At 40.4% G+C, this 22,935-nt stretch overlaps 1 protein-coding gene across 2 annotated transcripts in view; it reads left to right on the top strand.

The window, feature by feature from the left end:
• NDUFS1 (NADH:ubiquinone oxidoreductase core subunit S1) overlaps positions 1 to 22,378 on the top strand; it is a 40,948-nt gene extending 18,570 nt beyond the window's left edge. The window contains exons 9-19 of one of the 2 annotated variants that reach the window (XM_023219408.3): positions 974 to 1,108; positions 1,866 to 1,980; positions 3,167 to 3,312; positions 3,931 to 4,059; positions 7,995 to 8,124; positions 12,296 to 12,456; positions 15,019 to 15,173; positions 17,293 to 17,468; positions 18,408 to 18,542; positions 18,641 to 18,713; positions 21,232 to 22,378. In XM_023219408.3, coding sequence (XP_023075176.1) covers positions 974 to 1,108; positions 1,866 to 1,980; positions 3,167 to 3,312; positions 3,931 to 4,059; positions 7,995 to 8,124; positions 12,296 to 12,456; positions 15,019 to 15,173; positions 17,293 to 17,468; positions 18,408 to 18,542; positions 18,641 to 18,713; positions 21,232 to 21,323 — 1,447 coding nt within the window. In that variant the 3' untranslated portion in view covers positions 21,324 to 22,378. The remainder of the gene's footprint in view (positions 1 to 973; positions 1,109 to 1,865; positions 1,981 to 3,166; positions 3,313 to 3,930; positions 4,060 to 7,994; positions 8,125 to 12,295; positions 12,457 to 15,018; positions 15,174 to 17,292; positions 17,469 to 18,407; positions 18,543 to 18,640; positions 18,714 to 21,231) is intronic. The other variant, XM_026454614.2, reaches the window with a different exon arrangement.
• Positions 22,379 to 22,935: the final 557 nt, after the last annotated feature.

The following is a 22,935-nucleotide window of genomic DNA, read 5'->3' as shown; positions in this document are numbered from 1 at the left end:
TATCCAGGAGTTTGTGAATAGATTGAGCCCTCTCTGGCTTCACCTGCACATGTGGCGGTCTCTGCTAGGAATGCTTGCCGCAATGACCCCTACAAACTTAGGCTAGTAAAAGCTTGGCTATCCTCAGCTACAGTGACCTCCAAAGCTTCACCTCCACAGACAAGTTTGCCTGTTGCTCCAAATTAAGTGAGTTGTCTCCATCTGTACCAAAGAAGTTCTCGTCTTCACAGCCTGCCCCAGCCTCGAAGAAATTCCATTTTGAGGGGGTAGAGAAGAGCACAGGAGCAGCACTGAGCCCAGCCACCAGTTTTTCAGTGCATAAAAGCTTAACACATTCTTGTATGCATTTACATCTCTAAACTGCTGAAATGGTGGGTTTTGCCATTTTTGTCCAGCTTTACTTTTGCTTTTCAGTGGGAAGATTTTTTGAGCTCCTTAATCTTTCATAGACAGAAATCCTGCCCCTCTTTTTGAATCGTCCCAGATTTGGCTAGTTGGAGCCCCTTCAAACTAGCTTCTGTGTCAGATAATAGTTTTAAAGGCTTCCTTACTGTGCCAGGAATTTGTGTTCAAATATGGGTGTGCCAGGAGCAGTGGCTCATGCCTGTAATTCCAGCATTTTAGGAGGCCAAGGTGGAGGATTGCTTGAGACCAGGAGTTCAAGACCAGCCTGGTCAACATAATGAGACAGTGCCTCTACAAAAAATTTTTAAAATGTGGTGAGAGGATAGTTTGAGCCCAGGAGTTCTAGGCTGCAGTGATCATGCCCCTCTAGCCTGGGCAACAGAGTGAGACCCCATGGCAAAAAAAAGTATGGGGGGTTCTTTTATTTAATTGCAATTCCTCTGAGCTTCATTTTTTAAAGTAATTCAGAAAGGGAATTAATTGTAAAAATTTGTTTTTGGTAAACCAGGTGACAGAAACTTTCTTTATTCTCAAAAGCACCATAGTAAACACCATATGTGTTTCTCAGAAAGACAGAATCCATTGATGTAATGGATGCAGTTGGAAGTAATATTGTGGTAAGCACAAGAACTGGAGAAGTGATGAGGATTTTGCCACGTATGCATGAGGACATCAATGAAGAATGGATCTCTGATAAAACCAGGTATATGCTATATTGTTTTCCTTAACTTTTGCACTTTATTTAAAAGAAATTTTATGATAATTTTAAAGAATTATCTTTTATATTTGCAAATTAGTTACTGAATATAGACTACTGGAATCTGAGCTGCTTATATAACATAATACTGATTTTAATAGTCCTAGGTCAATTCCTGGATATTGTGTTTACTTTGAGAAAGATATTTTTCCCTCCCACGTGGAGAAATTGAAGTAGATTGATACATTCTCAACTTATTTCAGTTTGTTCATTAGAGAAAAGAAGCTAGGCTGGGCTTGGTGACTCCCACCTGTAATCCCAGCACTTTGGGAGGCCAAGGCGGGATGATTGCTTGAGAAAGAAGCTAAATATAAGAGTTTGCACAATGTAATTTTGACAAAATATTTAGAGATACTCATGTTTTGTAAATAAAAATGATTTGCCTTTTTTAGCTGTCAGATTATTTTGTGTTGTAATTTTAAGATTGTTCAGTTAGCTAAAAGTATAAGAAATCAAACTTTTTTTTGTATGTATTTAAGGGAAGAAATCAGACTTTCAAATGGTATTTTAGTTTTAGGTGAAGTTCTTAAAATCTATTAGTTCATCTCTAAAAATATCTAAAATAATTACTTGTATCTAGGTGTTTAGATATTTGACACTTTAATCAGTACTGTATTTAAATAACATTTCTCATTGATTTAACTTGAAAATTATAGTTACTTCTTTAGCAAGATTCCACAATCATGTAATTTCTGTTTTCTAGATTTGCCTATGATGGGCTAAAACGTCAAAGACTTACCGAGCCGATGATCAGAAATGAAAAAGGGCTTTTAACCTATACTTCTTGGGAGGATGCACTCTCTCGTGTAGCTGGAATGGTAAAAATTGAAATAAATAGTGTTAAATAGTGTTTGTGATTATCAAGAAACATCTTTGCCATGAAGAAGGGGGATGTATGTTTCTTCCCTTTTTTCCTTTTGCCAAGATTATGATTTAATCTTCCATTTTACAGACATCTGTTGAGGACATATGCTAGATATTATGCTAGATTAAGGGATATAAAGACCACGGACATGTCATTCCTGCATCTTACAATTTTGTACTGGAGAAAGTTGCACAATTCAGCAATTATTATATGCAGCTATGAGTAATTATATAGGGAGTAGTATGAGTGAGAGCATGTAGGAGGAATCCTTAACTAGGACAGGCATATCAAGATGACTTCCTTGGAGGTTGCAGTGAGCTGAGATCGCACCACTGCACTCTAGTCTGAGTGACACAGCGAGACTCCATCTCAAAAAAAAAAAAAAAAAAAAAAAAAGATGCCTTCCTACAGAAGGTGATTCTTAAAGAATCTGAGAATTAATATGAGCTTGCCAGAGTACGAGTGGAGGGAATAGTTTTCTTGTTAGAGAAAGACAACATAAAGCACTAGAGGGAAAGGCAGATACTTCAGAGGAGGTTGCATTTAAGGTAACTATAGTTCCACTTCAGACCTCATTTTGAAGTGCCTTTGTTCCTAAATATGAAACAGCTTCATTCCAAGCTGATGTTATTAGCTGTGGCCCCACATAACACCTCTGCAGCTTTTCACTTTAGATTAATTAATAATTGTTGTACAACTTTTTTTTGTTTTTTTGAGATGGAGTTTCGCTGTTGTCGCCCAGGCTGAAGTGCAGTGGCGTGATCTTGATCTTGGTCACTGCAGCCTCTGCCTCCTTGGTTCAAGCAGTTCTCCTGCCTCAGCCTCTAGAGTAGCTGGGAATACAGGCATATGCCATCACGCCTAGCTAATTTTTGTGTTATTGGTAGAGACGGGGTTTCACCATGTTGGCCAGGCTGGTCTCGAACTCCTGACTGCAGGTGATCTCCCCGCTTCGGCCTCCCAAAGTGCTGGGATTACAGGCATGAGCCACCATGCCTGGCCGTGTTGTAAACCTTTTTAATCAGAAGTCTGTTAACTTTTTTTGTACTTGAAAACAATTACCGTTTTATTTTCTGAACATTTCATTGTGGTCTTTGCTGCATGTAGGTTTCTTGGTGATACCCTTTTCATATTTTTAGTTGCAGAGTTTTCAAGGCAAAGATGTGGCAGCAATTGCAGGTGGCTTGGTGGATGCTGAAGCCCTAGTAGCTCTCAAAGATTTGCTTAATAGAGTGGACTCTGACACCTTATGCACTGAAGAGGTCTTCCCCACTGCAGGAGCTGGGTGAGAAATATGAAGCTAGGATCTAGGCTTTCCTTTCTTCTTTTAGTTAGAAGTTATGTATAAAATGTGACAACCTGGATTCTCCAACATATCCCCCAGTTTATTTTCACGTATAGACCAAGATCAAACCAGAAGTTGTGGGAAATAGAGGAATCCACTTATCACTAAGTATCTCAGGCTGGGCATGGTGGCTCACGCATGTAATCCCAGCACTCTGGGAGGCTGAGGCAGGCAGATCGCCTGAGTGCAGGAGTTCAAGACCAGCCTGGCCAACATGGCGAAACCCCGACTCTACTAAAAGTACAAAAAAAATTAGCCGGGCGTGGTGGTGTGCACCTGTAATCCCAGCTACTCGGGAGGCTGAGGCAGGAGAATCGCTTGAACCTGGGAGGTGGAGGTTGCAGTGAGCCAAGATCACACCACTGTATTCCAGAGTAGGTGACAGAGTAAGACTCTGTCTAAAAAAAAAAAAAGTATCTGAAATGTTCATTTAATTTAGAAATACTTCATAAAATTTTTTGTTTGGAAATGAAATGGGTTTGATGATAGAATATTTCATGAATTCTCTGTATGTATGTATTTTAAAGTAAATTTGCGTTTTATATATTGTATTTCTAGCACAGATTTGCGTTCCAATTATCTTCTTAATACTACAATTGCTGGTGTGGAAGAGGCAGATGTTGTACTTCTGGTTGGTACAAATCCACGTTTTGAGGCACCACTGTTTAATGCTAGAATTCGAAAGAGGTTGGTAATAGTATTTATTCAAGGTTTAAAAATATTTACGTAATTTTTTTGTTTTATATGTGAAAAATGACATCTTCCTAATAGGTTAGTGGTAGTGAGACTCCAAAAGATAACTGGAAGACAATTTTTTTTTTTTTTTTTTTTTTGAGGCGGAGTCTCGCTCTGTCGCCCGGACTGGAGTGCAGTGGCCAGATCTCAGCTCACTGCAAGCTCTGCCTCCCGGGTTTATGCCATTCTCCTGCCTCAGCCTCCGGAGTAGCTGGGACTACAGGCGCCCGCCACCTCGCCCGGCTAGTTTTTGTATTTTTAGTAGAGACGGGGTTTCACCGTGTTAGCCAGGATGGTCTCGATCTCCTGACCTCGTGATCTGCCCGTCTCGGCCTCCCAAAGTGCTGGGATTACAGGCTTGAGCCACCGTACCCGGCCAATTTTTTTTGGGATGGGATGGAGTCTCACTCAGTCACCCAGGCTGGAAGTGCAGTGGCGCGATCTCGGCTCTGCAAGCTCCGCCTCGAGACGGGGTTTCACCATGTTAGCCAGGATGGTCTTGTTCTCCTGATCTCGTGATCCGCCCGCCTTGACCTCCCAAAGTGCTGGGATTACAGGTGTGAGCCACTGTGCCCAGTCTTTTTTTTTTTTTTTTTTTTTAATTTTTAAAATTTTTTAGAGATGGTGCCTTGCCATGTTGCCAGGCTAGTCTCAAACTCCTGGGTTCAGGCCATCCTCCCACCTTGGCCTCCCAAAGTACTGGGATTACAGGTGTGAAGTGCCACGCCTAGTTTCTACGATTTCTAATAGGTCCGTTTTCTCCTCTCCTTACCAGTCTTTTAAATTTATTTTGTTAGCTTTTTATTTTGAAATAATTCAAGATGCTTGAAATGGTCTTTGTATACATTTTGTATATTGTTCACGTAGATTAACTGATGTTAACGTCTTGCCATGTTTGTATTATGATTCTCAGTGTCTGTATATATATAGTGTATGTGTGTGTGTGTATGTACATACACTACATATGTATATATATAGATATGTGTGAATCTAATTTTCTGAATCATTTGGAAGTTTCTGGTGGACATAGTGCCCTTTTATACCTAAATTCTCAGTGTGGATTTCTTGAGAACAAGGAGCATTCTCTTAAATAATGAAGAAATTGCTGGGCGCGGTGGCTCAAGCCTCTAATCCCAGCACTTTTGGGAGGCCGAGACGGGCGGATCACGAGGTCAGGAGCTCGAGACCATCCTGGCTAACATGATGAAACCCCGTCTCTACTAAAAAAAATACAAAAAACTAGCCGGGCGAGGTGGCGGGCACCTGTAGTCCCAGCTACTCGGGAGGCTGAGACAGGAGAATGGGAGGCGGAGGTGGAGCTTGCAGTGAGCTGAGATCCGGCCACTGCACTCCAGCCTGGGCGACAGAGCGAGACTCCGTCTCAAAAAAAAATTTTTTAAAAAATGAAGAAATTTAGGCTGGGCGCAGTGGCTCACACCTGTAATCCCACGACTTGGGAGGCCGAGGCAGGCGGATCACCTGAGGTTGGGAGTTTGAGACCAACCTGACCAACATGGAGAAACCCATCTGTACTAAAAATACAAAATTAGCTGGGCGTAGTGGCACATGCCTGTAATCCCAGCTGCTCAGGAGGCCGAGGCAGAAGAATTGCTTGAACCTGGGAGGTGAAAGTTGTGGTGAGCCAAGATCGCGCCATTGTACTCCAGCCTGGGCAACAAGAGCAAAACTCCATCTCAAAAAAAATTAATTTTTTAGGTTTTTGAGATCTCGATCTCGGGTCACTGCATCCTCTGCCTCCTGGGTTCAAGCAATTTTCCTGCCTCAGCTTCCCGAGTAGCTGGGAATACAGGCGTATGCCAACACGCTCAGCTAGTATTTGTATTAGGGGTCTTGCTCTGTCACAGAGGCTAAGGTATATCAGCATGATCGCAGCTCACTGCAGCCTTGACCTCCTGGGCTCAAATGATGCTCCCACCACAACCTCCTGAGTAGCTGGGACTGCAGGCATGCACCACCATGCCCAGCTAATTTTTTAAAATACCTTTTGTAGAGACGGGATCTGCCTATGTTGCCCAGGCTGGTCTTGAACTCCTGAGCTCAAGTGTTCCTCCTGCCTCGGCCTCTGAAAATGCTGGGAGTAATAGACATAAGCCACTGCATCCAGCCAGAAATCTAGTTTTGATACAGTATTATTTCATAAGTCACTGTTTATATTTAAATTTCTTTTTTTTTCATAATTTCTTTTATAGCAGTTTTTTTCTTTCCTCAGGATTCATTCTGGAGTCATATGTTACAATTAGTTTTCATTTCTTTTATTAGTTTACAATTAGTTTCATAACTCTTCTGGTCCCTTTTTTGACTTTTTTCTTTTTTTTTTTTTTAAGAACACAAACCAGTTATTTTGTAGCATGTCTGTCTTTTGTAGCATGTCTGTCTTTTAAATTTACATCTTAGAGATAAAGAGGGTAGCCATATAGTTTTTGTCTGAACTAGGGGAGTGAAAGAGGGAATTAATAATTATATCAGGATAACAGGTAAAAAAAAAACAGCACTAGGCCGGGCGCGGTAGCTCAAGCCTGTAATCCCAGGACTTTGGGAGGCCAAGACAGGCGGATCACGAGGTCAGGAGATCGAGACCATCCTGGCTAACACGGTGAAACCCCGTCTCTACTAAAAAATACAAAAAACTAGCCGAGCGAGGTGGCGGGTGCCTGTAGTCCCAGCTACTCGGGAGGCTGAGGCAGGAGAATGGCGTGAACCCGGGAGGCGGAGCTTGCAGTGAGCTGAGATCCGGCCACTGCACTCCAGCCCGGGCAACAGAGCGAGACTCCGTCTCAAAAAAAAAAAAACAGCACTATCTCAGAGAAACCAGACTATATAGTCACTGCACTTACAACTTTTTGGAAGAACTGGAGCTATAGTTCCCTGCTGTAGAGAATAAATATGAATAACATAGTATATTTTCATGAATTATGAAAATGTTTAAATATCCTTAATGGATAATTAAGAGATAATTGACCTTGCCATGTAAATACTGCAAAATAAAAATTACAGATTAATTCTAAAATTAAAAATTTTTTTTAGGCCGGTGCAGTGGCTCACACCTATAATCCCAGCCTTTGGGAAGCTGAGGCAGGTGGATCATCTGAGGTCAGGAGTTCAAGACCAGCCTGGCCAACATGGTGAAAGCCTGCCTTCCGCTAAAAATACAAAAATTAGCTGGGCCTAGTGGCAGGCGCCTGTAATCCCAGCTACTCAGAGGGCTGAGGCAGGAAAATTGCTTGAACTCGGGAGGCAGAGGTTTGCAGTGAGCTGAGATCACGCCACAGCACTCCAGCCTGGGCAACAGAGTGAGACTCTCTCTCTCAAAAAGAAAAATAAATAAATAAAAAGCTTTTATAGCTGGCCTAATAGCCTTTTTTTTTTTTTTTGAGACGAAGTTTTGTTCTTGTTGCCCAGGCTAGAGTGCAGTGGCCCAATCTCAGCTCACTGCAATCTCTGCCTCCTGGGTTCAAGCGATTCTCCTGCCTCAGCCTCCCAAGTAGCTGGGACTACAGGCATGCGCCGCCACGCCCAGCTAATATTGTATTTTTAGAAGAGACACGGTTTCACCATGTAGGTCAAGCTGGTTTCGAACTCCTGACCTCAAGTAATCCACCCGCCTCAGCCTCCTAAAGTGTTGGGATTACAGATGTGAGCCACTGTGCCTGGTCTAGATAGCATTTCTACATAGCAAATTAATGCATTGAATTGCCTTGGCATGCATTTTTGCAACACTGTTTTGAAAGGTACATAGTAGATCATATCTGTTAAATGTATTGTCTGTGCTTTTAACATTTTGTAAACAGCTGTATCACTTAGGATTGATGAGACCAATAACTGCTTAGCTTAGTTATTTACTTCTAAAAATGTTGTTTTTATTTCAGCTGGCTGCATAATGACTTAAAAGTGGCCCTTATAGGCAGTCCAGTGGACCTCACTTACAGATATGACCACCTGGGAGACTCCCCCAAAATTCTTCAAGACATTGCTTCGGGAAGTCATCCATTTAGCCAGGTGCTCTCAACTTATATGTATCTACTCTTGTTGATTTTTTATTATTATTATTATTTAAACAACTGTTTTTGTAATAATCCTATGTGAGTGTTAAAACGTACACCAGGCTGGGCGCAGTAGCTCACGCCTGTAATCCCAGCACTTTGGGAGTCCAAGGCAGGCGGATCACCTGAGGTCAGGAGTTCAAGACCAGACTGGGCAACACGGTGAAACCCTGTCTCTACTAAAATACAGAAAAAAGTTAGCCGGGCGTGTCCGCATGCGCCTGTAGTACCAGCTACTTGGGAGGCTGAAGCAGGAAAATTGCTTGAACCCAGGAGGCGGAGGTTGCAGTGAGCCAAGATCGCGCCACTGCACTTCAGCCTGGGCGACAGAGCGAGACTCTGTCCCACCCCCAAAAAAACTTATACCAATACAGAAAAGAACATGAGGAAGAAAGTGTAACATTACGTAAAATCTCACTACCCCGAAACAGGTATTGATAAAACATCATAATCATCTCTCCATTTATACAGAGAGCAAAGCAAGATGGCTGACTAGATAGTCAAACAAAAATGAGATCATACTGTACATGCAGTTTTTATTTACCAGAGTTTAATTTTCTTGAAATTAGCTGAAAAGAAATCAAAGTAAAACTGGAAGAATTGCACTTTTAACTTCAATTAAATCTTTCTTCACTACAAAATGAGTTATTCCTTAACATTTTACCAGTCCTTCAATTTTCGTTTCTGAGGTACATGTTTTTTTCATTTGAGTTCTTTCTCTAATTCATTTTGTTGTTGCCTTTATTGTTTTGCTTTTCCCAAAGGTGGCTCATGGGTGCCTGTATTCCTTGAGTTCTTGCTTGCTTGTGGTTCCAAGATAGTTGCTTCACTTAAACAGTCTCAAGTGTAGGGAAGAAGGTGATGTGCAAGAGGATGAAGTAGCAAAGCACAACTTGTTTATTTTGAATAGAAAAAAAATTATGATTAAAAGATCAAAAATACTTAAAAATATTCAGTGACAAGTCTTCCTTTCTCCTCTCTAATTTCCATCCCCATATGGTAGGTGATTACTATTTTCAGAGAACATTTTCTTTTCTTTTCTTTTTTTCTTTTTTTTTTGAAACAGTCTTGCTGTGTCCCCAGGCTGGAGTGCAGTACGGTGGCGTGATCTCGGCTCACTGCAACCTTAGTCTCCCAGGTTCAAGCGATTCTTGCCTTAGCCTCCCGAGTAGCTGTGACTACAGGCACATGCCACCATGCCCAGCTAATTTTTTTATTTTTAGTAGAGACAGGGTTTCACCATGTTGGCCAGGATGGTTTCAGTCTCCTGACCTCGTGATCTGCCCACGTTGGGCTCCCAGAGTGTTGGGATTACAGGTGTGAGCCACTGTGCCTGGCCTGAGAACATTTTCTTCTATAATAGATTTAAATATATTTTTCATTAATTCTGTAACCTTCATTAAGAACTCTTTTTTTTTTTTTTTTTTTTTTTTGAGACGGAGTCTCGCTCTGTCACCCAGGCTGGAGCGCAGTGGCCGGATCTCAGCTCACTGCAAGCTCCGCCTCCCGGGTTTATGCCATTCTCCTGCCTCAGTCTCCTGAGTAGCTGGGACTACAGGCGCCCGCCACCTTGCCTGGCTAGTTTTTGATGTGGGCCGGGTGCGGTGGCTCACGCCTGTAATCCCAGCGCTTTGGGAGGCCAAGACGGGCAGATCACGAGGTCAGGAGATCGAGACCATCCTGGCCAACATGGTGAAACCCCATCTCTACTAAAAAATACAAAAAAAATTAGCCAGGCGTAGTGGCGGGCACCTGTATTCCCAGCTACTCAGGAGGCTAAGGCAGGAGAATGGCGTGAACTCGGGAGGCAGAGCTTGCAGTGAGCTAAGATCGTGCCACTGCACTCCAGCCCGGGCGACTGAGCGAGACTCTGTCTCAGAAAAAAAAAGAACTCTTGATGTGGTGGCTCACACCTGTAATCCCAGCACTTTGGGAGCCCAAGGCAAGCAAATCACCTGAAGTCAGGAGCAAGACCAGCCTGGGCAACATGGTGAAACCCTGTCTCTACTAAAAAATACAAAAAAAAAAAAAAAACAACTAGCTGGGCATGGTGGCATGTGCCAGTAATCCCAGCTACTCGGGAAACTGAGGCAAAATAATAGCTTGAACCTGGGAGGTGGAGGCTACAGTGAACCGAGATCATGCCACTGTGCTCCAGCCTGGGCAACAGAGTAAGTCCCTGTCTGAAAAGAAAAAAAAAAAACTCTTAACAATGCAGATGTCGAATCTTCTTTTCTATATATATATTTTTAAGGTCTCACTCTATTGCCCAGGCTGCAGTGCAATGGCAGAATTGTAGCTGACTAGCCTCAAACTCCTGGGCTTAAGCAGTCCTCCCACCTAAGCCTCCCCTGTAGCTGGGTCTGCATGCCTACACCACCGTGCCCAGCTAATTTTTATATTTTTTTGTATAGATGGGGCTCATTGTGATGAGCTCATTGTGTCTGGCCTCAAACTCCTGGCCTCAAGCGATTCTCCCACCTCAGCCTCCTAAAGTGTTAGGATTACAAGCATGAGCCAACCTTGCCTGGCTTTTCATATCTGTGTTTTTTTCCTTTTTCCATTTATTTTGTATCCTGTACCCTGTCTTTTCTGTCCCTGTATTTAATCATGTTTTCTTTCTTTTCCTTTCTTTTTGTTTTTTGTTTTTGAGACGGTCTGGCTGTCACCCATGCTGGAGTGCAATGGTGCTGTCTTGGCTTACTGCAGCCGCCACTGGGACCACAGGTGCACACCACCATGCCTGGCCAATTTTTTATAGAGACGAGGTTTTGCCACGTTGCCCAGGCTGCACTTGAACCCGTGGACTCAAGTCATCCACCCACTTTGTCCTCCAAAAATGTTGCGATTACAGGCGTGAGCCACTGCACCTGGCCTATTTAGTTTTTTATTGTTTCTGGAATGGTATTTATCTCTATTACTTGTTTCTCTTCCAGTTCTTTCCTGAATTCGGTGATGAAAATCTCCTTACGATATAATACTCTCTCTAGTGTTGCTTCTTTGAGTTTTTAAGTGAGAAAGAGTGTGTTATTTTTCAGTGTCTTTGAGACTATTAAAAACTATTTCTCTCAACTATTCACATTTCCTTGGCAAGTTCCTATTAATATATTCCTCTTTATAATATCTCAGCATAATTTCCATGCTGATTCTTTGTGGCCAGCTATTTATTGAAGAGTGACACAAAGGATGAGTGGGAAAATGAGATGTGTATTCTATAACTCTACATGTTTTGTTTTGTTTTGTTTTGTTTTTGAGACAGAGTCTCACTCTGTTGCCCAGGCTGGAGCACAGTGGCACAATCTTGGCTCGCTATAGCCTCCACCTCCCAGGTTCAAGCAATTCTCGTGCCTCAGCCTTCTGAGTAGCTGGGGCTACAGGTACATACCACCGCACACGGTAAATTTTTTTGTATTTTTAGTAGAGACGGGGTTTCGCCATGTTGGCCAGGCTGGTCTCAAACTCCTGTCCTCAAGTGATCCACCTACCTCAGCATCCCAAAGTGTTGGGATTACAGGCGTGAACCACCACGCCCAACCTGTAACTTTACATCTTATTTGCCATCTTCTGTGAAATCTGTAGTTTCCTTTACTCTTGAGATGCATTCTCCCAGTTTTTGTTGTTCAGTGTTACTATGGTTTAAAACAAAGCCTTAACATTGTAGGTATTTAACGTTGTGCTCTAGTGATCATTGCTTTCCCTGCCTCCTCCTCCTCCCTGTCTGTGGCATGGTAAGTATATGGAAGATAGTAGACGTGATATTAAGCATGGTTTTTCCTATTCTTTAATACCATCTGAATTTCTGAAGAGAAGTTCCCCAATTTTTCTGGGACCTGCCCATAGTTATTCTGACCACAGGATAATTTGCTAAGCTTTTTATTTTGAATAATTACTTTTAGAAAACATGTCTTAGCTGATACTCACTCAGGCATTTCACAGTAGCATCGGCAAGATGCTTTGGATTAAACTACATCTGGTTATATATGTGTGTCTGTATGTTGGGCTAGCAAATTGAAAACATTCATGTTAGACCTAAGAATTGGGACAACGTGTATTGTTGAGGCAAATGTGGTTAGGTGTTCAGCTTACTTGTAATATTTTAAAATCAAAGTTGTTTTTTTTTTTAATAGGTCCTAAAGGAAGCTAAAAAACCAATGGTGGTTTTAGGCAGTTCTGCACTCCAAAGAAATGATGGAGCAGCAATTCTTGCAGCTGTCTCTAGCATTGCACAAAAGATTCGGATGACTAGTGGTGTTACTGGCGATTGGAAAGTTATGAATATCCTTCATAGGTTTGTTGAGTAATTGCTTTATATACTATAAATTAAAGTAATTTTGTGTATATGTATGTGTTCCTGATACACTGTTAAATTTAATTTACAAACAACATTTAGCAACATTATCCCAGTTACACATGTGAAATATAGACCTTTATTCTGTGTGAGAAGAGCCCAAGATGATAAGGAATATTAAAAATATTTGAAATAGTAAGTGTTAAGAAAAAAAGGGAAGTACTTTAAAAATTGTTATATTAGTTATACCTTGGTTCAAAAATTGCAACAAGTTCTTTAATTAAATGATAAAAGTGTAAGCTAATACGAGAATTCAGCTGAAGGATTTCTTTCTCTTTTTTTTCTTTTTAATTATTTGTTTTTTTGTTTTGAGACAGGGTCTCAGTGCAGTGGCGTAATCACAGTCCACTGTAGCCCTGACTTCCTGAGCTCCAGTGATCCTCCCACCCCTGCCTCCCAAGTATTAAATGGCTAAAACTACAGGTGCATGCTGCACGCCCAGCTAATTTTTTGTTTTTGTAGAGATGAGGTCTCACTATGTTGCCTAGGTTGATCTCAAACTCCTGGGCTCAGGCACTCCTTCCGCCTCAGCCTCTCAAACTGCTGGGATTGTAAGTGTGGGGCACTGTACCTGGCCTTTATTTCTAACCACATCAATAATGCAGGTTTAATTTAGGTAAGTTGAAAAGAGACAAATGTGCAGAAATGGAGCTGATCCTTATTCTACAATGTGTAGATAATTATTATTGCTATTTTCATTCATTTTCTTCTAGTTTTTCTTTTTACCCTATGTAATATTTTATTTTTTTGAGACCAGAGTCTCACTCTGTTGCCCAGGCTGAAGTACAGTGGCACAATCTTGGCTCACTGCAGCCTCCACCTCCCAGGTTCAAGTGATCCTCCTGCCTCAGCCTCCCAAGGAGCTGGGACTATTGGCACGTGCCACCACACCTGGCTAATTTTTTTATTTTATTATTATTATTATTATTATTATTTTTGAGATGGAGTATTGCTCTGTCACCCAGGCTGGAGTGCAATGGCACGATCTCGGCTCACTGCAACCTCTACCTCCCAAGTACAAGCAATTCTCCTGCCTTAGCCTCCTGAGTATCTGGGACTACAGGCGCGTGCCACTATGCCAGGCTAATTTTTTGTATTTTTAATAGAGATGGGGTTTCACCACGTTCGCCAGGCTGGTCTCAAACTCCTGACCTCAGGTGATCGCCGCCCCCCTTGGCCTCTCAAAGTGCTACGATTACAGATATGAGCTACTCCGCCTAGCAGCTATGTAATATTTTTTAGTTACATAGGTGAAATTATACTGTGAATACAATTTTGTATCCTGGTTTTAATAGGTTTTCGTTGCCAAATAAGAATTTCCTACTATGGTCAGAAGTGTTTTTCTAGAAATTGTTTGTAAATAAAAAACGATAATAGCTGATTGATATTATTAATATACTATAAAATTTTTTAGCCATTTTCTTCTTTTTAACATGTATGTTGATGGTAGTTTTTAACTTCTTAAATAATACAGTGATACACAGATACCTTTGCACTTGAAATTATCTTCGTAGGAAATATTTCTAAAAGTAAAACTATTGGGGCACACAGGATAACCATTCCTGAGCCTTTCAAAGCATGCTTCCAACTTGTTTTAGGTCTTCAGAATGGCTACTATTTCTAGATAGTTAACAAATAGCAAGCTATACCAAAACAACAATCCTGCTATTCAAAGTATATTTATTCCAGACCTCTTCTTTAAAAAATTATTTTCTGCTTATAAGAGAAATGTATATTCATAGAAAAAATTTCCATAAGGTTTTGGTTTTCTCATTATGGTTTTCTCTGAATTATAGTTTAATGAGTGGTTTTTCAATTTCTCCCTTTTGATTTTTGAAATCATCTGATTTTTCTCTTATGAATATGTATGGCTTATCATGTTTTATGTCTTACTGTATTGAATAGGAATCAGACTTAAAGCAATTACAGTTGGCAAAAAATTTTCTAGAATTATTTCATTCAATACTATGTCATGGAGAGACAGAGTGTCCTAAGAATCTGACATTTCTTTGGTTGCCATTTGCAAAACAGTAAAAGACTGCTGTTTCTGGTTTTGGCATCTATTTTAAATGGGTAAGAGTGGGATTTTTTGGACAGGTGTGGTGGCTCATGCCTGTAATCCCAGCACTTTGGGAGGCCAAGGTGGGTGGATCACCTGAGGTCAAGAGTTGAAGACCAGCCTGGCCAACATGGTGAAACCCCATTCTCTACTGAAAATACAAAAATTAGCTGGGCGTGGTGGCACGTGCCTATAGTCCCAGCTACTTAGGAGTGTGAGGAAGGAGAATCACTTGAATCCAGGAGGCAGAGGTTACAGTGAGCCGAGATCATGCCACTGCACTCCAGCCTGGGCAACAAAGTGAGACTCTGTCTCCGATAAAAAAATAAATAAATAAAATGGGTTTTTTGACATTGTTGAAAGGAAGTTATTCCAAGAATCACATTTAATTTTTTACATTGAAAACACTGCAGTTATGGTAAAATTCCGTAATTGTTTTGCAGGATTGCAAGTCAAGTAGCTGCTTTGGACCTTGGCTATAAACCTGGGGTGGAAGCAATTCGGAAGAACCCTCCCAAAGTGCTTTTTCTCCTGGGAGCAGATGGAGGTTGTATCACACGACAGGATTTGCCAAAGGATTGTTTCATTATTTATCAAGGTAAGTGTCACCTGTGACACTGGAAACAAAAGAGGGTAGTACATTGTGTATATTAGAAACCATTTAGTAATATATTTAGTGAATTGAATGTTTTCCATTTGAGAATTTTGCCTCCTCCTACTCCCCCTTCTTTTTTTTTTAAAACAAACTGCAAGTGTTATTAGTTACATAATTGATACTGCTTTTAAGAATTATTACCTGCTGGGTGCGGTGGCTCATACCTGTAATCCCAGCACCTTGGGAGGCCAAGGCGGGTGGATCACCTGAGGTCAGGAGTTCAATACCAGCCTGACCAACATGGTAAAACTGTGTCTCTACTAAAAATATAAAAATTAGCCAAGCGTGGTGGTGGGCGCCTATAATCCCAGCTACTCGGGAGGCTGAGACAGGAGAACTGCTTGAACCTGGGAGGCAGAGATTGCAGTGAGCCAAGATCGTGCCATTGTACTCTGGCCTAGGCAATAAGAGTGACACTCCCTCTTAAAAAAAAAAAAAAAAGTTAAACCAAAATATATGAACTGAATCCTGTTCCTTGGGTGCCACGGCTCATGCTGTAATCCCAGCACTTTGCGAGGTTGAGGCAGGAGGATTCGTTGAGCCTAGGAGTTCTAGACCAGTCTGGGCAACATAGGGAGACCCTGTTTCTATAAAAAATTAAAAATTAGCTAGGCGTGATGCTGCATGTCTATGATCCCAGCTACTTAGGAGGTTGAGGTGGGATGATCACTTGAGCTCAGCAGGTTGAGGCTGCAGTGAGCCATGATCACGCCACTGTGCTCCAGCCTGGGTGACAGAGCAATAAAAACATGTTATTTTTAATACAAATAATAACATAAACAAACTAAAATCCTGTTTTTAGTCCTTTAAGAAATAATCATTGATGACAATTTTGATATGTGTACTTCATAACATTTTCATACGCATACACAGATGTGCACAAATTATATTAAACTATATATCATTCTACAACTTTCTTACATTTGATTCAAATGTTTCTAAAGGTCTTCTTTTCTGAATACCTTCTTTCTTCTGCTAGTTGTTATTAATGGGTGGTAGTGTTTCCAAGTTTTTCTGTAATTTTTTATGCCTTTTTCAGTATTACTGTCATATTCCTGTCTTTGCATCCTCCCCCATTTCAGTCTACTTTACCAAATTTCACAAACTGGTATATCTGAGCAGTTCTACTTTGCAAGCATTTCTACTTTGTAAGCATCAGTATACTTATTTGCCTATTTTATATGTGTGTATATTATACATGTTTGTATTTGCATAAAATAGTCTGAGAAGATACTTTTTTTTCTTTTTAAAAGAACTTTTTTTGAGACAGAGTCTCACTCTGTCGCCGAGGCTGGAGTGCAGTGGCGTGATCTCAGCTCACTGCAGCTTCTGCCTCACAGGTTCAAACGATTCTCATGCCTCAGCCTCTTGAGTAGCTGGGATTACAGGCTCACACCACCTCATTGGGCTAATTTTTTTGTATTTTTAGTAGAGATGGGGTTTCACCATGTTAGCCAGGCTGGTCACAAACTCCTGGCCTCAAGTCATCTGCCCGCCTCGGCCTCCCAAAGTGCTGGGATCACCCGCATGAGCCACTGCACCTGGCCCCCAAATGCTTTAACAATAATTTTCTTTGGGGCTCTTGCCTGTAATCCCAGCACTTTGGGAGACTGAGGCAGGCGGATCACGAGGTCAGGAGATCAAGACCATCCTGCTTAACATGGTGAAACCCCATCTCTACTAAAAATACAAAAAATTAGCTGGGCGTGGTGGCAGGCGCCTGTTGTAGTCCCAGCTACTCGGGAGGCTGAGGCAGGAGAATGGTGTGAACCCAGGACGCAGAGCTTGCAGTGCGCTGAGATTGCACCACACTGCACTCCAGCCTGGGCCACAGAGCGAAACTTCATCTCAAAATAATAATAATAATTTTCTTTGGGAAGGGAGTTGAATTAGGGGTGAGGTGGGCTTTAATTTTTTATTACTTCACTACTGCTTTATTTTAGTTTTAAAAACTTTTGTGACTTTACAAAATGGGATTTAAAATGATATATATTATCTTCATGTACAGTAGAAAATTAGTTTTTAATAAAATTTTGGTTTGCCATTTTCCATCTTTGTACAGGACATCATGGTGATGTTGGGGCTCCCATAGCTGATGTTATTCTCCCAGGAGCTGCTTACACAGAGAAGTCTGCTACATATGTCAACACTGAGGGTAGAGCTCAGCAGACGAAGGTAGCAGTGACACCTCCTGGTTTGGCAAGAGAAGACTGGAAAATTATAAGAGCACTCTCTGAGGTATAATTTCTGAGTCATTTCTTAGTGATGCTACTAAAGGGATATTTGATATTTTAGCCTGTTAGAATGATTTTCAAAGTCAAGGAAGATGCCAATCTGAAATGCAGAGATGATTTGAATAATTTCTATAGGAAACATGTATTCAGAAACAGGAATTCAAGGTTACAGTGAGCTCTCATTGCATCGCTGCACTCCAGCCTGAGGGACAGAGTAGGACCCTGTCTCTTAAAAAATAAAAGAATTTGAAATTGGTGCCTTTATTTTATTTTATTTTATTTATTTTTGAGACAGTTTTCCTCTATTGCCCAGACTGGAGTGCAGTGGCGTGATCTCGGCTTACTGCAACCTCCACCTCCCGGTATCAAACGATTCTTGTGCCTCAACTTCCCGAGTAACTGGGATTACAGGCGTGTACCACCAAGCCCTGCTAATTTTTGTATTTTTAGTAGAGATGGGGTTTCGCCATGTTGGCCAGGCTGGTCTCGAACTCGTGGCCTCAAGCAGTCCTCCCACCTTGGTCTCCCAAAGTGCTGGGATTACAGGTGTGAACCACTGCACCTGGCCTGAAATTGGTGCTTTTATTGTTGAAAATTGTTGACTTGTCTTTTGCCTGAAAATACGTCTGTTAGTTCTTTATTGATGTAAAAGTAAGCATCCTGACTTTTAAAATAATAATACATCGTAAACTTTGTGTATTGTTAATAACAGGTTAGCGGAAACATTTGGATTTAGCATAGCGTTGTCTCTTTAATCATTTCATAGAATCACTAATTTGTGTTCCCTGTTTAACTGCTTCCTTCATAAATGTATGTCTATTAATGGACACCAATAGGTTTTTCAGTAGTGCTGCATTATTTCACCATAGTTACAGTTATCTATTATTTGACATTTTTAAGTATTAAAGCTTTTTGTTGTTTTTGGGGACCTGACATGTTGTAGATTGCTGGAATAACTCTTCCATATGATACTCTGGATCAAGTAAGGAACAGATTGGAAGAAGTCTCTCCTAATCTTGTTCGATATGATGACATCGAAGGGGCTAATTACTTCCAGCAAGCAAATGAGCTCTCAAAGGTAACAGCTTGCCTATGAGTAGTTTTCATAATGTTGTGTCTACTGGTGTAACAGTACTAGTTTTCCATATTATTGTTGATCTCTTGTTTTTTGTGCAGTTAGTGAACCAGCAGATTCTTGCTGACCCACTTGTTCCACCTCAGCTAACTATAAAAGACTTCTACATGACAGGTATGTAATTGTCAACATGACTGTGCCAAATATGAAAGGTAAGGAGTAATCAGATCACCTCATATGGTGTTATAATTCCAATTTGTGATTGATAGTGTTTGCAATTCTTAATCTTTGAAGGTTTTCAAACATTGGAACTAACATAAGCATGTTTTCTGATTCTACTCTAGTTTTTTTGTTTCTGAAATGCAAGCAAAGTTTGAAAATCCAAACAATTAATAGATTTTAAATATAAAATTTTGCTGTTGTAAGGAAAGTCACTGTGTAGCAATTTAGGGTGAATTTTCCAAAGTGGCAAATACCTGAAGGTTTTTCGGAGAATTATAGGTGGAAGAATCAAAACATTTAATGTGAAACATGTTAAACACTGCTTCTGATGTAAAGTGTTAGGAATGTTTTTAAGGAACGCTGACAAACTGAAACTTGTTTATTGCAGATTCTAGGCTATGAAGTATTTAATAGTTGATAGATTATTTTAACTAATTTTCTAAAAGCACATAGAACTCTTTTAATGTTGTTTTTTTTTTTTTTTTTTTGAGACAGAGTCTCGCTCTATCGCCCAGGCTGGAATGCAGTGGCCTGATCTCAGCTCACTGCAAGCTCCGCCTCCCGGGTTTACGCCATTCTACTGCCTCAGCCTCCCGAGTAGCTGGGACTACAGGCGCCGCCACCTCGTCCGGCTAATTTTTTGTATTTTTTAGTAGAGACGGGGTTTCACCGTGTTAGCCAGGATGGTCTCGATCTCCTGACTTCATGATCCGCCCGTCTCGGCCTCCCAAAGTGCTGGGATTACAGGCTTGAGCCACCGCGCCCGGCCTAATGTTTTTATATAGTTTGTATCTAAGAATTTTTAATAGGTATTTTAGTTAGATAATAAAGATTACCTTCATTGTAAAATAATAGCTATGCTCAAAAGCACAATGCAAAATGACTTCTACAATACTTATCTGCGAACTTATGAACACAAAGAAGGAAATAACAGACACTGTAGTCAACATGAGGGTGGAGAGTGGGAGGAGGGAGAGGTGCAGAAAAGATAAGTCTTGGGTACTGGGCTTAATTCCTCGGTGATGAAATATTCTGTACAACAAATCCCCATGACATGAGTTTACCTGTGTAAAAAACCTTCACATGTACCCCTGAACCTAAAAGCTTAAAAAAAAAAAAAAATCATTACGTTCCCACTATCAAGAAATAACTATAATTTTTTTAACATTTTAGTCACTCTTCCTCCAGGGACATACATATACATTATATACATATAATAGCATATTAATAATTATATATTGTTATTTATATGTAATTATTAGTATATACGTGTATGTGTGTGTGTGTGTATGTATAATTTTTGAGATGACATTTTATTCTGTCACCCAGGCTGGAGATCAGTATGGCGCAATCTTGGCTCACTGTAACTGTTGCCTCCTGGGCTGAAGCGATCCTCCCACCTCAGCCTCCTGAGTAGCTAGGACTGTAGGCGCATACCACCACATCCAGCTAATTTTTGTATTTTTTGTAGAGACAGGGTTTTGCCATGTTACCCAGGCAGATCTCAAACTCCTGGACTCAAGCAATCCACCCACCTCAGCCTCCCAAAGTGCTGGGACAACAGGCGTGAGCCAGCCAGACCCCTGGCCTATATATTTTTTATTTAAACAAAAAGTGAGATTAGGCCGGGTGCAGTGGCTCATGCCTGTAATTCTAGCATTTTGGGAGGTTGAGGGGGGCATATGGCTTGAATCCAGGAGTTTCAGACCAGCCTGAGAGTGAGATTATTCACTTGGGGGTTCGGGTTGATAACTTTATTGAAATATAATTCACATACCCTAAAATTTACTCATGAAGTGCACAATTCAATGTATTTTAGTACATATGCTGTTTTGTAACCTTTTTTCAATTATAGTATTGTACACATTTTTCCTATATTTATTTTATTTATTTATTTATTACTTTTTTGAGACAGAGTCTTGCTGTGTCACCCAGGGTGAAGTGCAGTGGTACGATCTCAGCTCACTGCAAGCTCCGCCTCCCAAGTTTACGCCATTCTCATGCCTCAGCCTCCCGAGTAGCTGGGACTATAGGCACCCACCACCACGCCCGGCAAATTTTTTGTATTTTTAGTAGAGATGGGGTTTCACCGTGTTAGCCAGGATGGTCTCGATCTCCTTACCTCGTGATCTGCCCGCCTCGGCCTCCCAAAGTGCTGGGAGTACAGGCGTGAGCCACCACGCCCGGCCCTTCCTATGTTTTTAATACTTTTTAATAAGTTTTTAATGGCTGCATACTGGTGCACTGTCTAGCTGTTCTATAGTTACTTGATTGTTTCCAGGGATAGTTATTGAAAGCATTTGGCCAGTAAGGGGTTTATCATTGGAATCTGTTGGTTACATATAATTATATATACTTGCATAGGGCCTTATAATCTTTTTTTCCTCCTGAATATGTGCAGCATTAAAGTTTTAGTATGTGCCTTTTAAAAAGTTGTATTATCAAATGACATTTTATTAATATCTTTCAGATTCAATTAGCAGAGCCTCACAGACAATGGCCAAATGTGTCAAAGCTGTCACAGAGGGTGCCCAGGCAGTAGAGGAACCATCCATATGCTGAAGCATCTACTAGGATCCCAGTTTTGCCGCAGATAATTAATGAACAACTATAGTGCAGTGATCCTTTACAGGTTTATTTCTTTGTAAAAAAAAAAAAATTCTGAATCATGTAATATTTAAGGTTATACTATGCCTATTTGAAAATGATATTATCAACTTTGCAGTTTGAAAAACATGTATTGTGTGTAAAGGTTAAATAATAAAACTTTATGCAGATGCTCTTAAAAGCATTGATAACCTTTGTGATGCATATAAAGAAATCCTTAAAGTATGAGTTGTTGACTTATCTTTGTAAATAATTTATGTCTATAAAATGGATGAAATGAAAAGAGTTCCAGTTAAAGCCCACTTTTTTCTAGTGCTAAAGAAAAGATTTAAGCACTTTGTCAAGCTGGGTAAATAGGAAAAATATATAATCGTGCTCAGACATGTATCTGGGATAATTATAATAAATAATAATAGTAACAATGGCTAATGATAATTTAGCTTTATTATGTGTGCTGAGCACTCTGGTTTTACACATATTATCTTCTTTTGTTCTTGTTATAACCGTGTGAGATAGTAATATTATCTTATTTTTCTGATGAAGATTGAAGCCTGGGTATATTAAATAGCTTGCCCAAGGCCATGCAGCAAAAGTCACTGACTGAAACCTACTTCTTATTTACTCCAAAGTCTGTTGTTCATATCATTTCCTCTCATTAATATTGATTCTATAGGTTGTTACTTCTAAAAATTAGTATTGAGTTTAATGGTGAACACATTTTTCTATTTTCTCTTGAATCTGCTTCTGTAATGTCATGGTGATTTATGTGGCTTCTTTTTTGTATAAGTTATACATGTATGCATGTATACTTACGAGATCTCCCTTGGAATGAGGGAGGTCTCAAGAGACATAATTTAGATTCTCATTGATGTTCTGTATTCATTATCCTAACACCATCTGTAGTGTTAAATCAACTAAATTATTTCAGTAATAGGAGACAAAACAACCAGCTTTCATAATTTTTAATTGTCAAAACGAAAAGGAATCAGAATAAGAATCAATGAGAATTTTCTTTTTAAAGGAAGTAAAAATTTTACAATTAGAAGATAATTAAAGGTACATAATTTTTTTTTTTTTAATCTAAGGCTGGGTGTGGTGGGCTCACACCTGTAATCCCAACACTTTGGGGGACCGAGGTGGGTGGATTGCTTGAGCCCAGGAGTTGGAGACCAGTCTGGGCAACATGGTGAAACCCATCTCTACAAAAATTACAAAAATTAGCTGGGTGTGGTGGTGTACACCTATAGTCCCAGCTACTCGGAAGGCTGAGGTGGGAGGATCACCTGACCCAGGAGGTTGAGGCTACAGTGAGCTGTGATTGTGCCACTGCATTCCAGCCCTGGCAACCCCTAAATAAACTAGTGTGAAATAACGCAACGCAGCAGAGTTGTCTTAAATTAGTAATGGATAGAAGACTTAGAATAGCAACTTTTAGCATTACCGATGGGGGAAAAAAACTACTGTTAACACTGCTAATGAAAGAAAATGCGTTTTAACTTTCTAATGATTGTAGATAAACATAATACATGTCTTTTTCACAATATCCTATCTTTTTAGACTAAGCTTT

The sequence above is a fragment of the Piliocolobus tephrosceles genome, chromosome 11 (genome assembly GCF_002776525.5).
Source record: "Piliocolobus tephrosceles isolate RC106 chromosome 11, ASM277652v3, whole genome shotgun sequence".
Classification (NCBI taxonomy): domain Eukaryota; kingdom Metazoa; phylum Chordata; class Mammalia; order Primates; family Cercopithecidae; genus Piliocolobus; species Piliocolobus tephrosceles.
The sequence above is the reverse complement of the archived record's forward strand: the minus strand, read 5'-3'. Positions and strand labels throughout refer to the sequence as shown.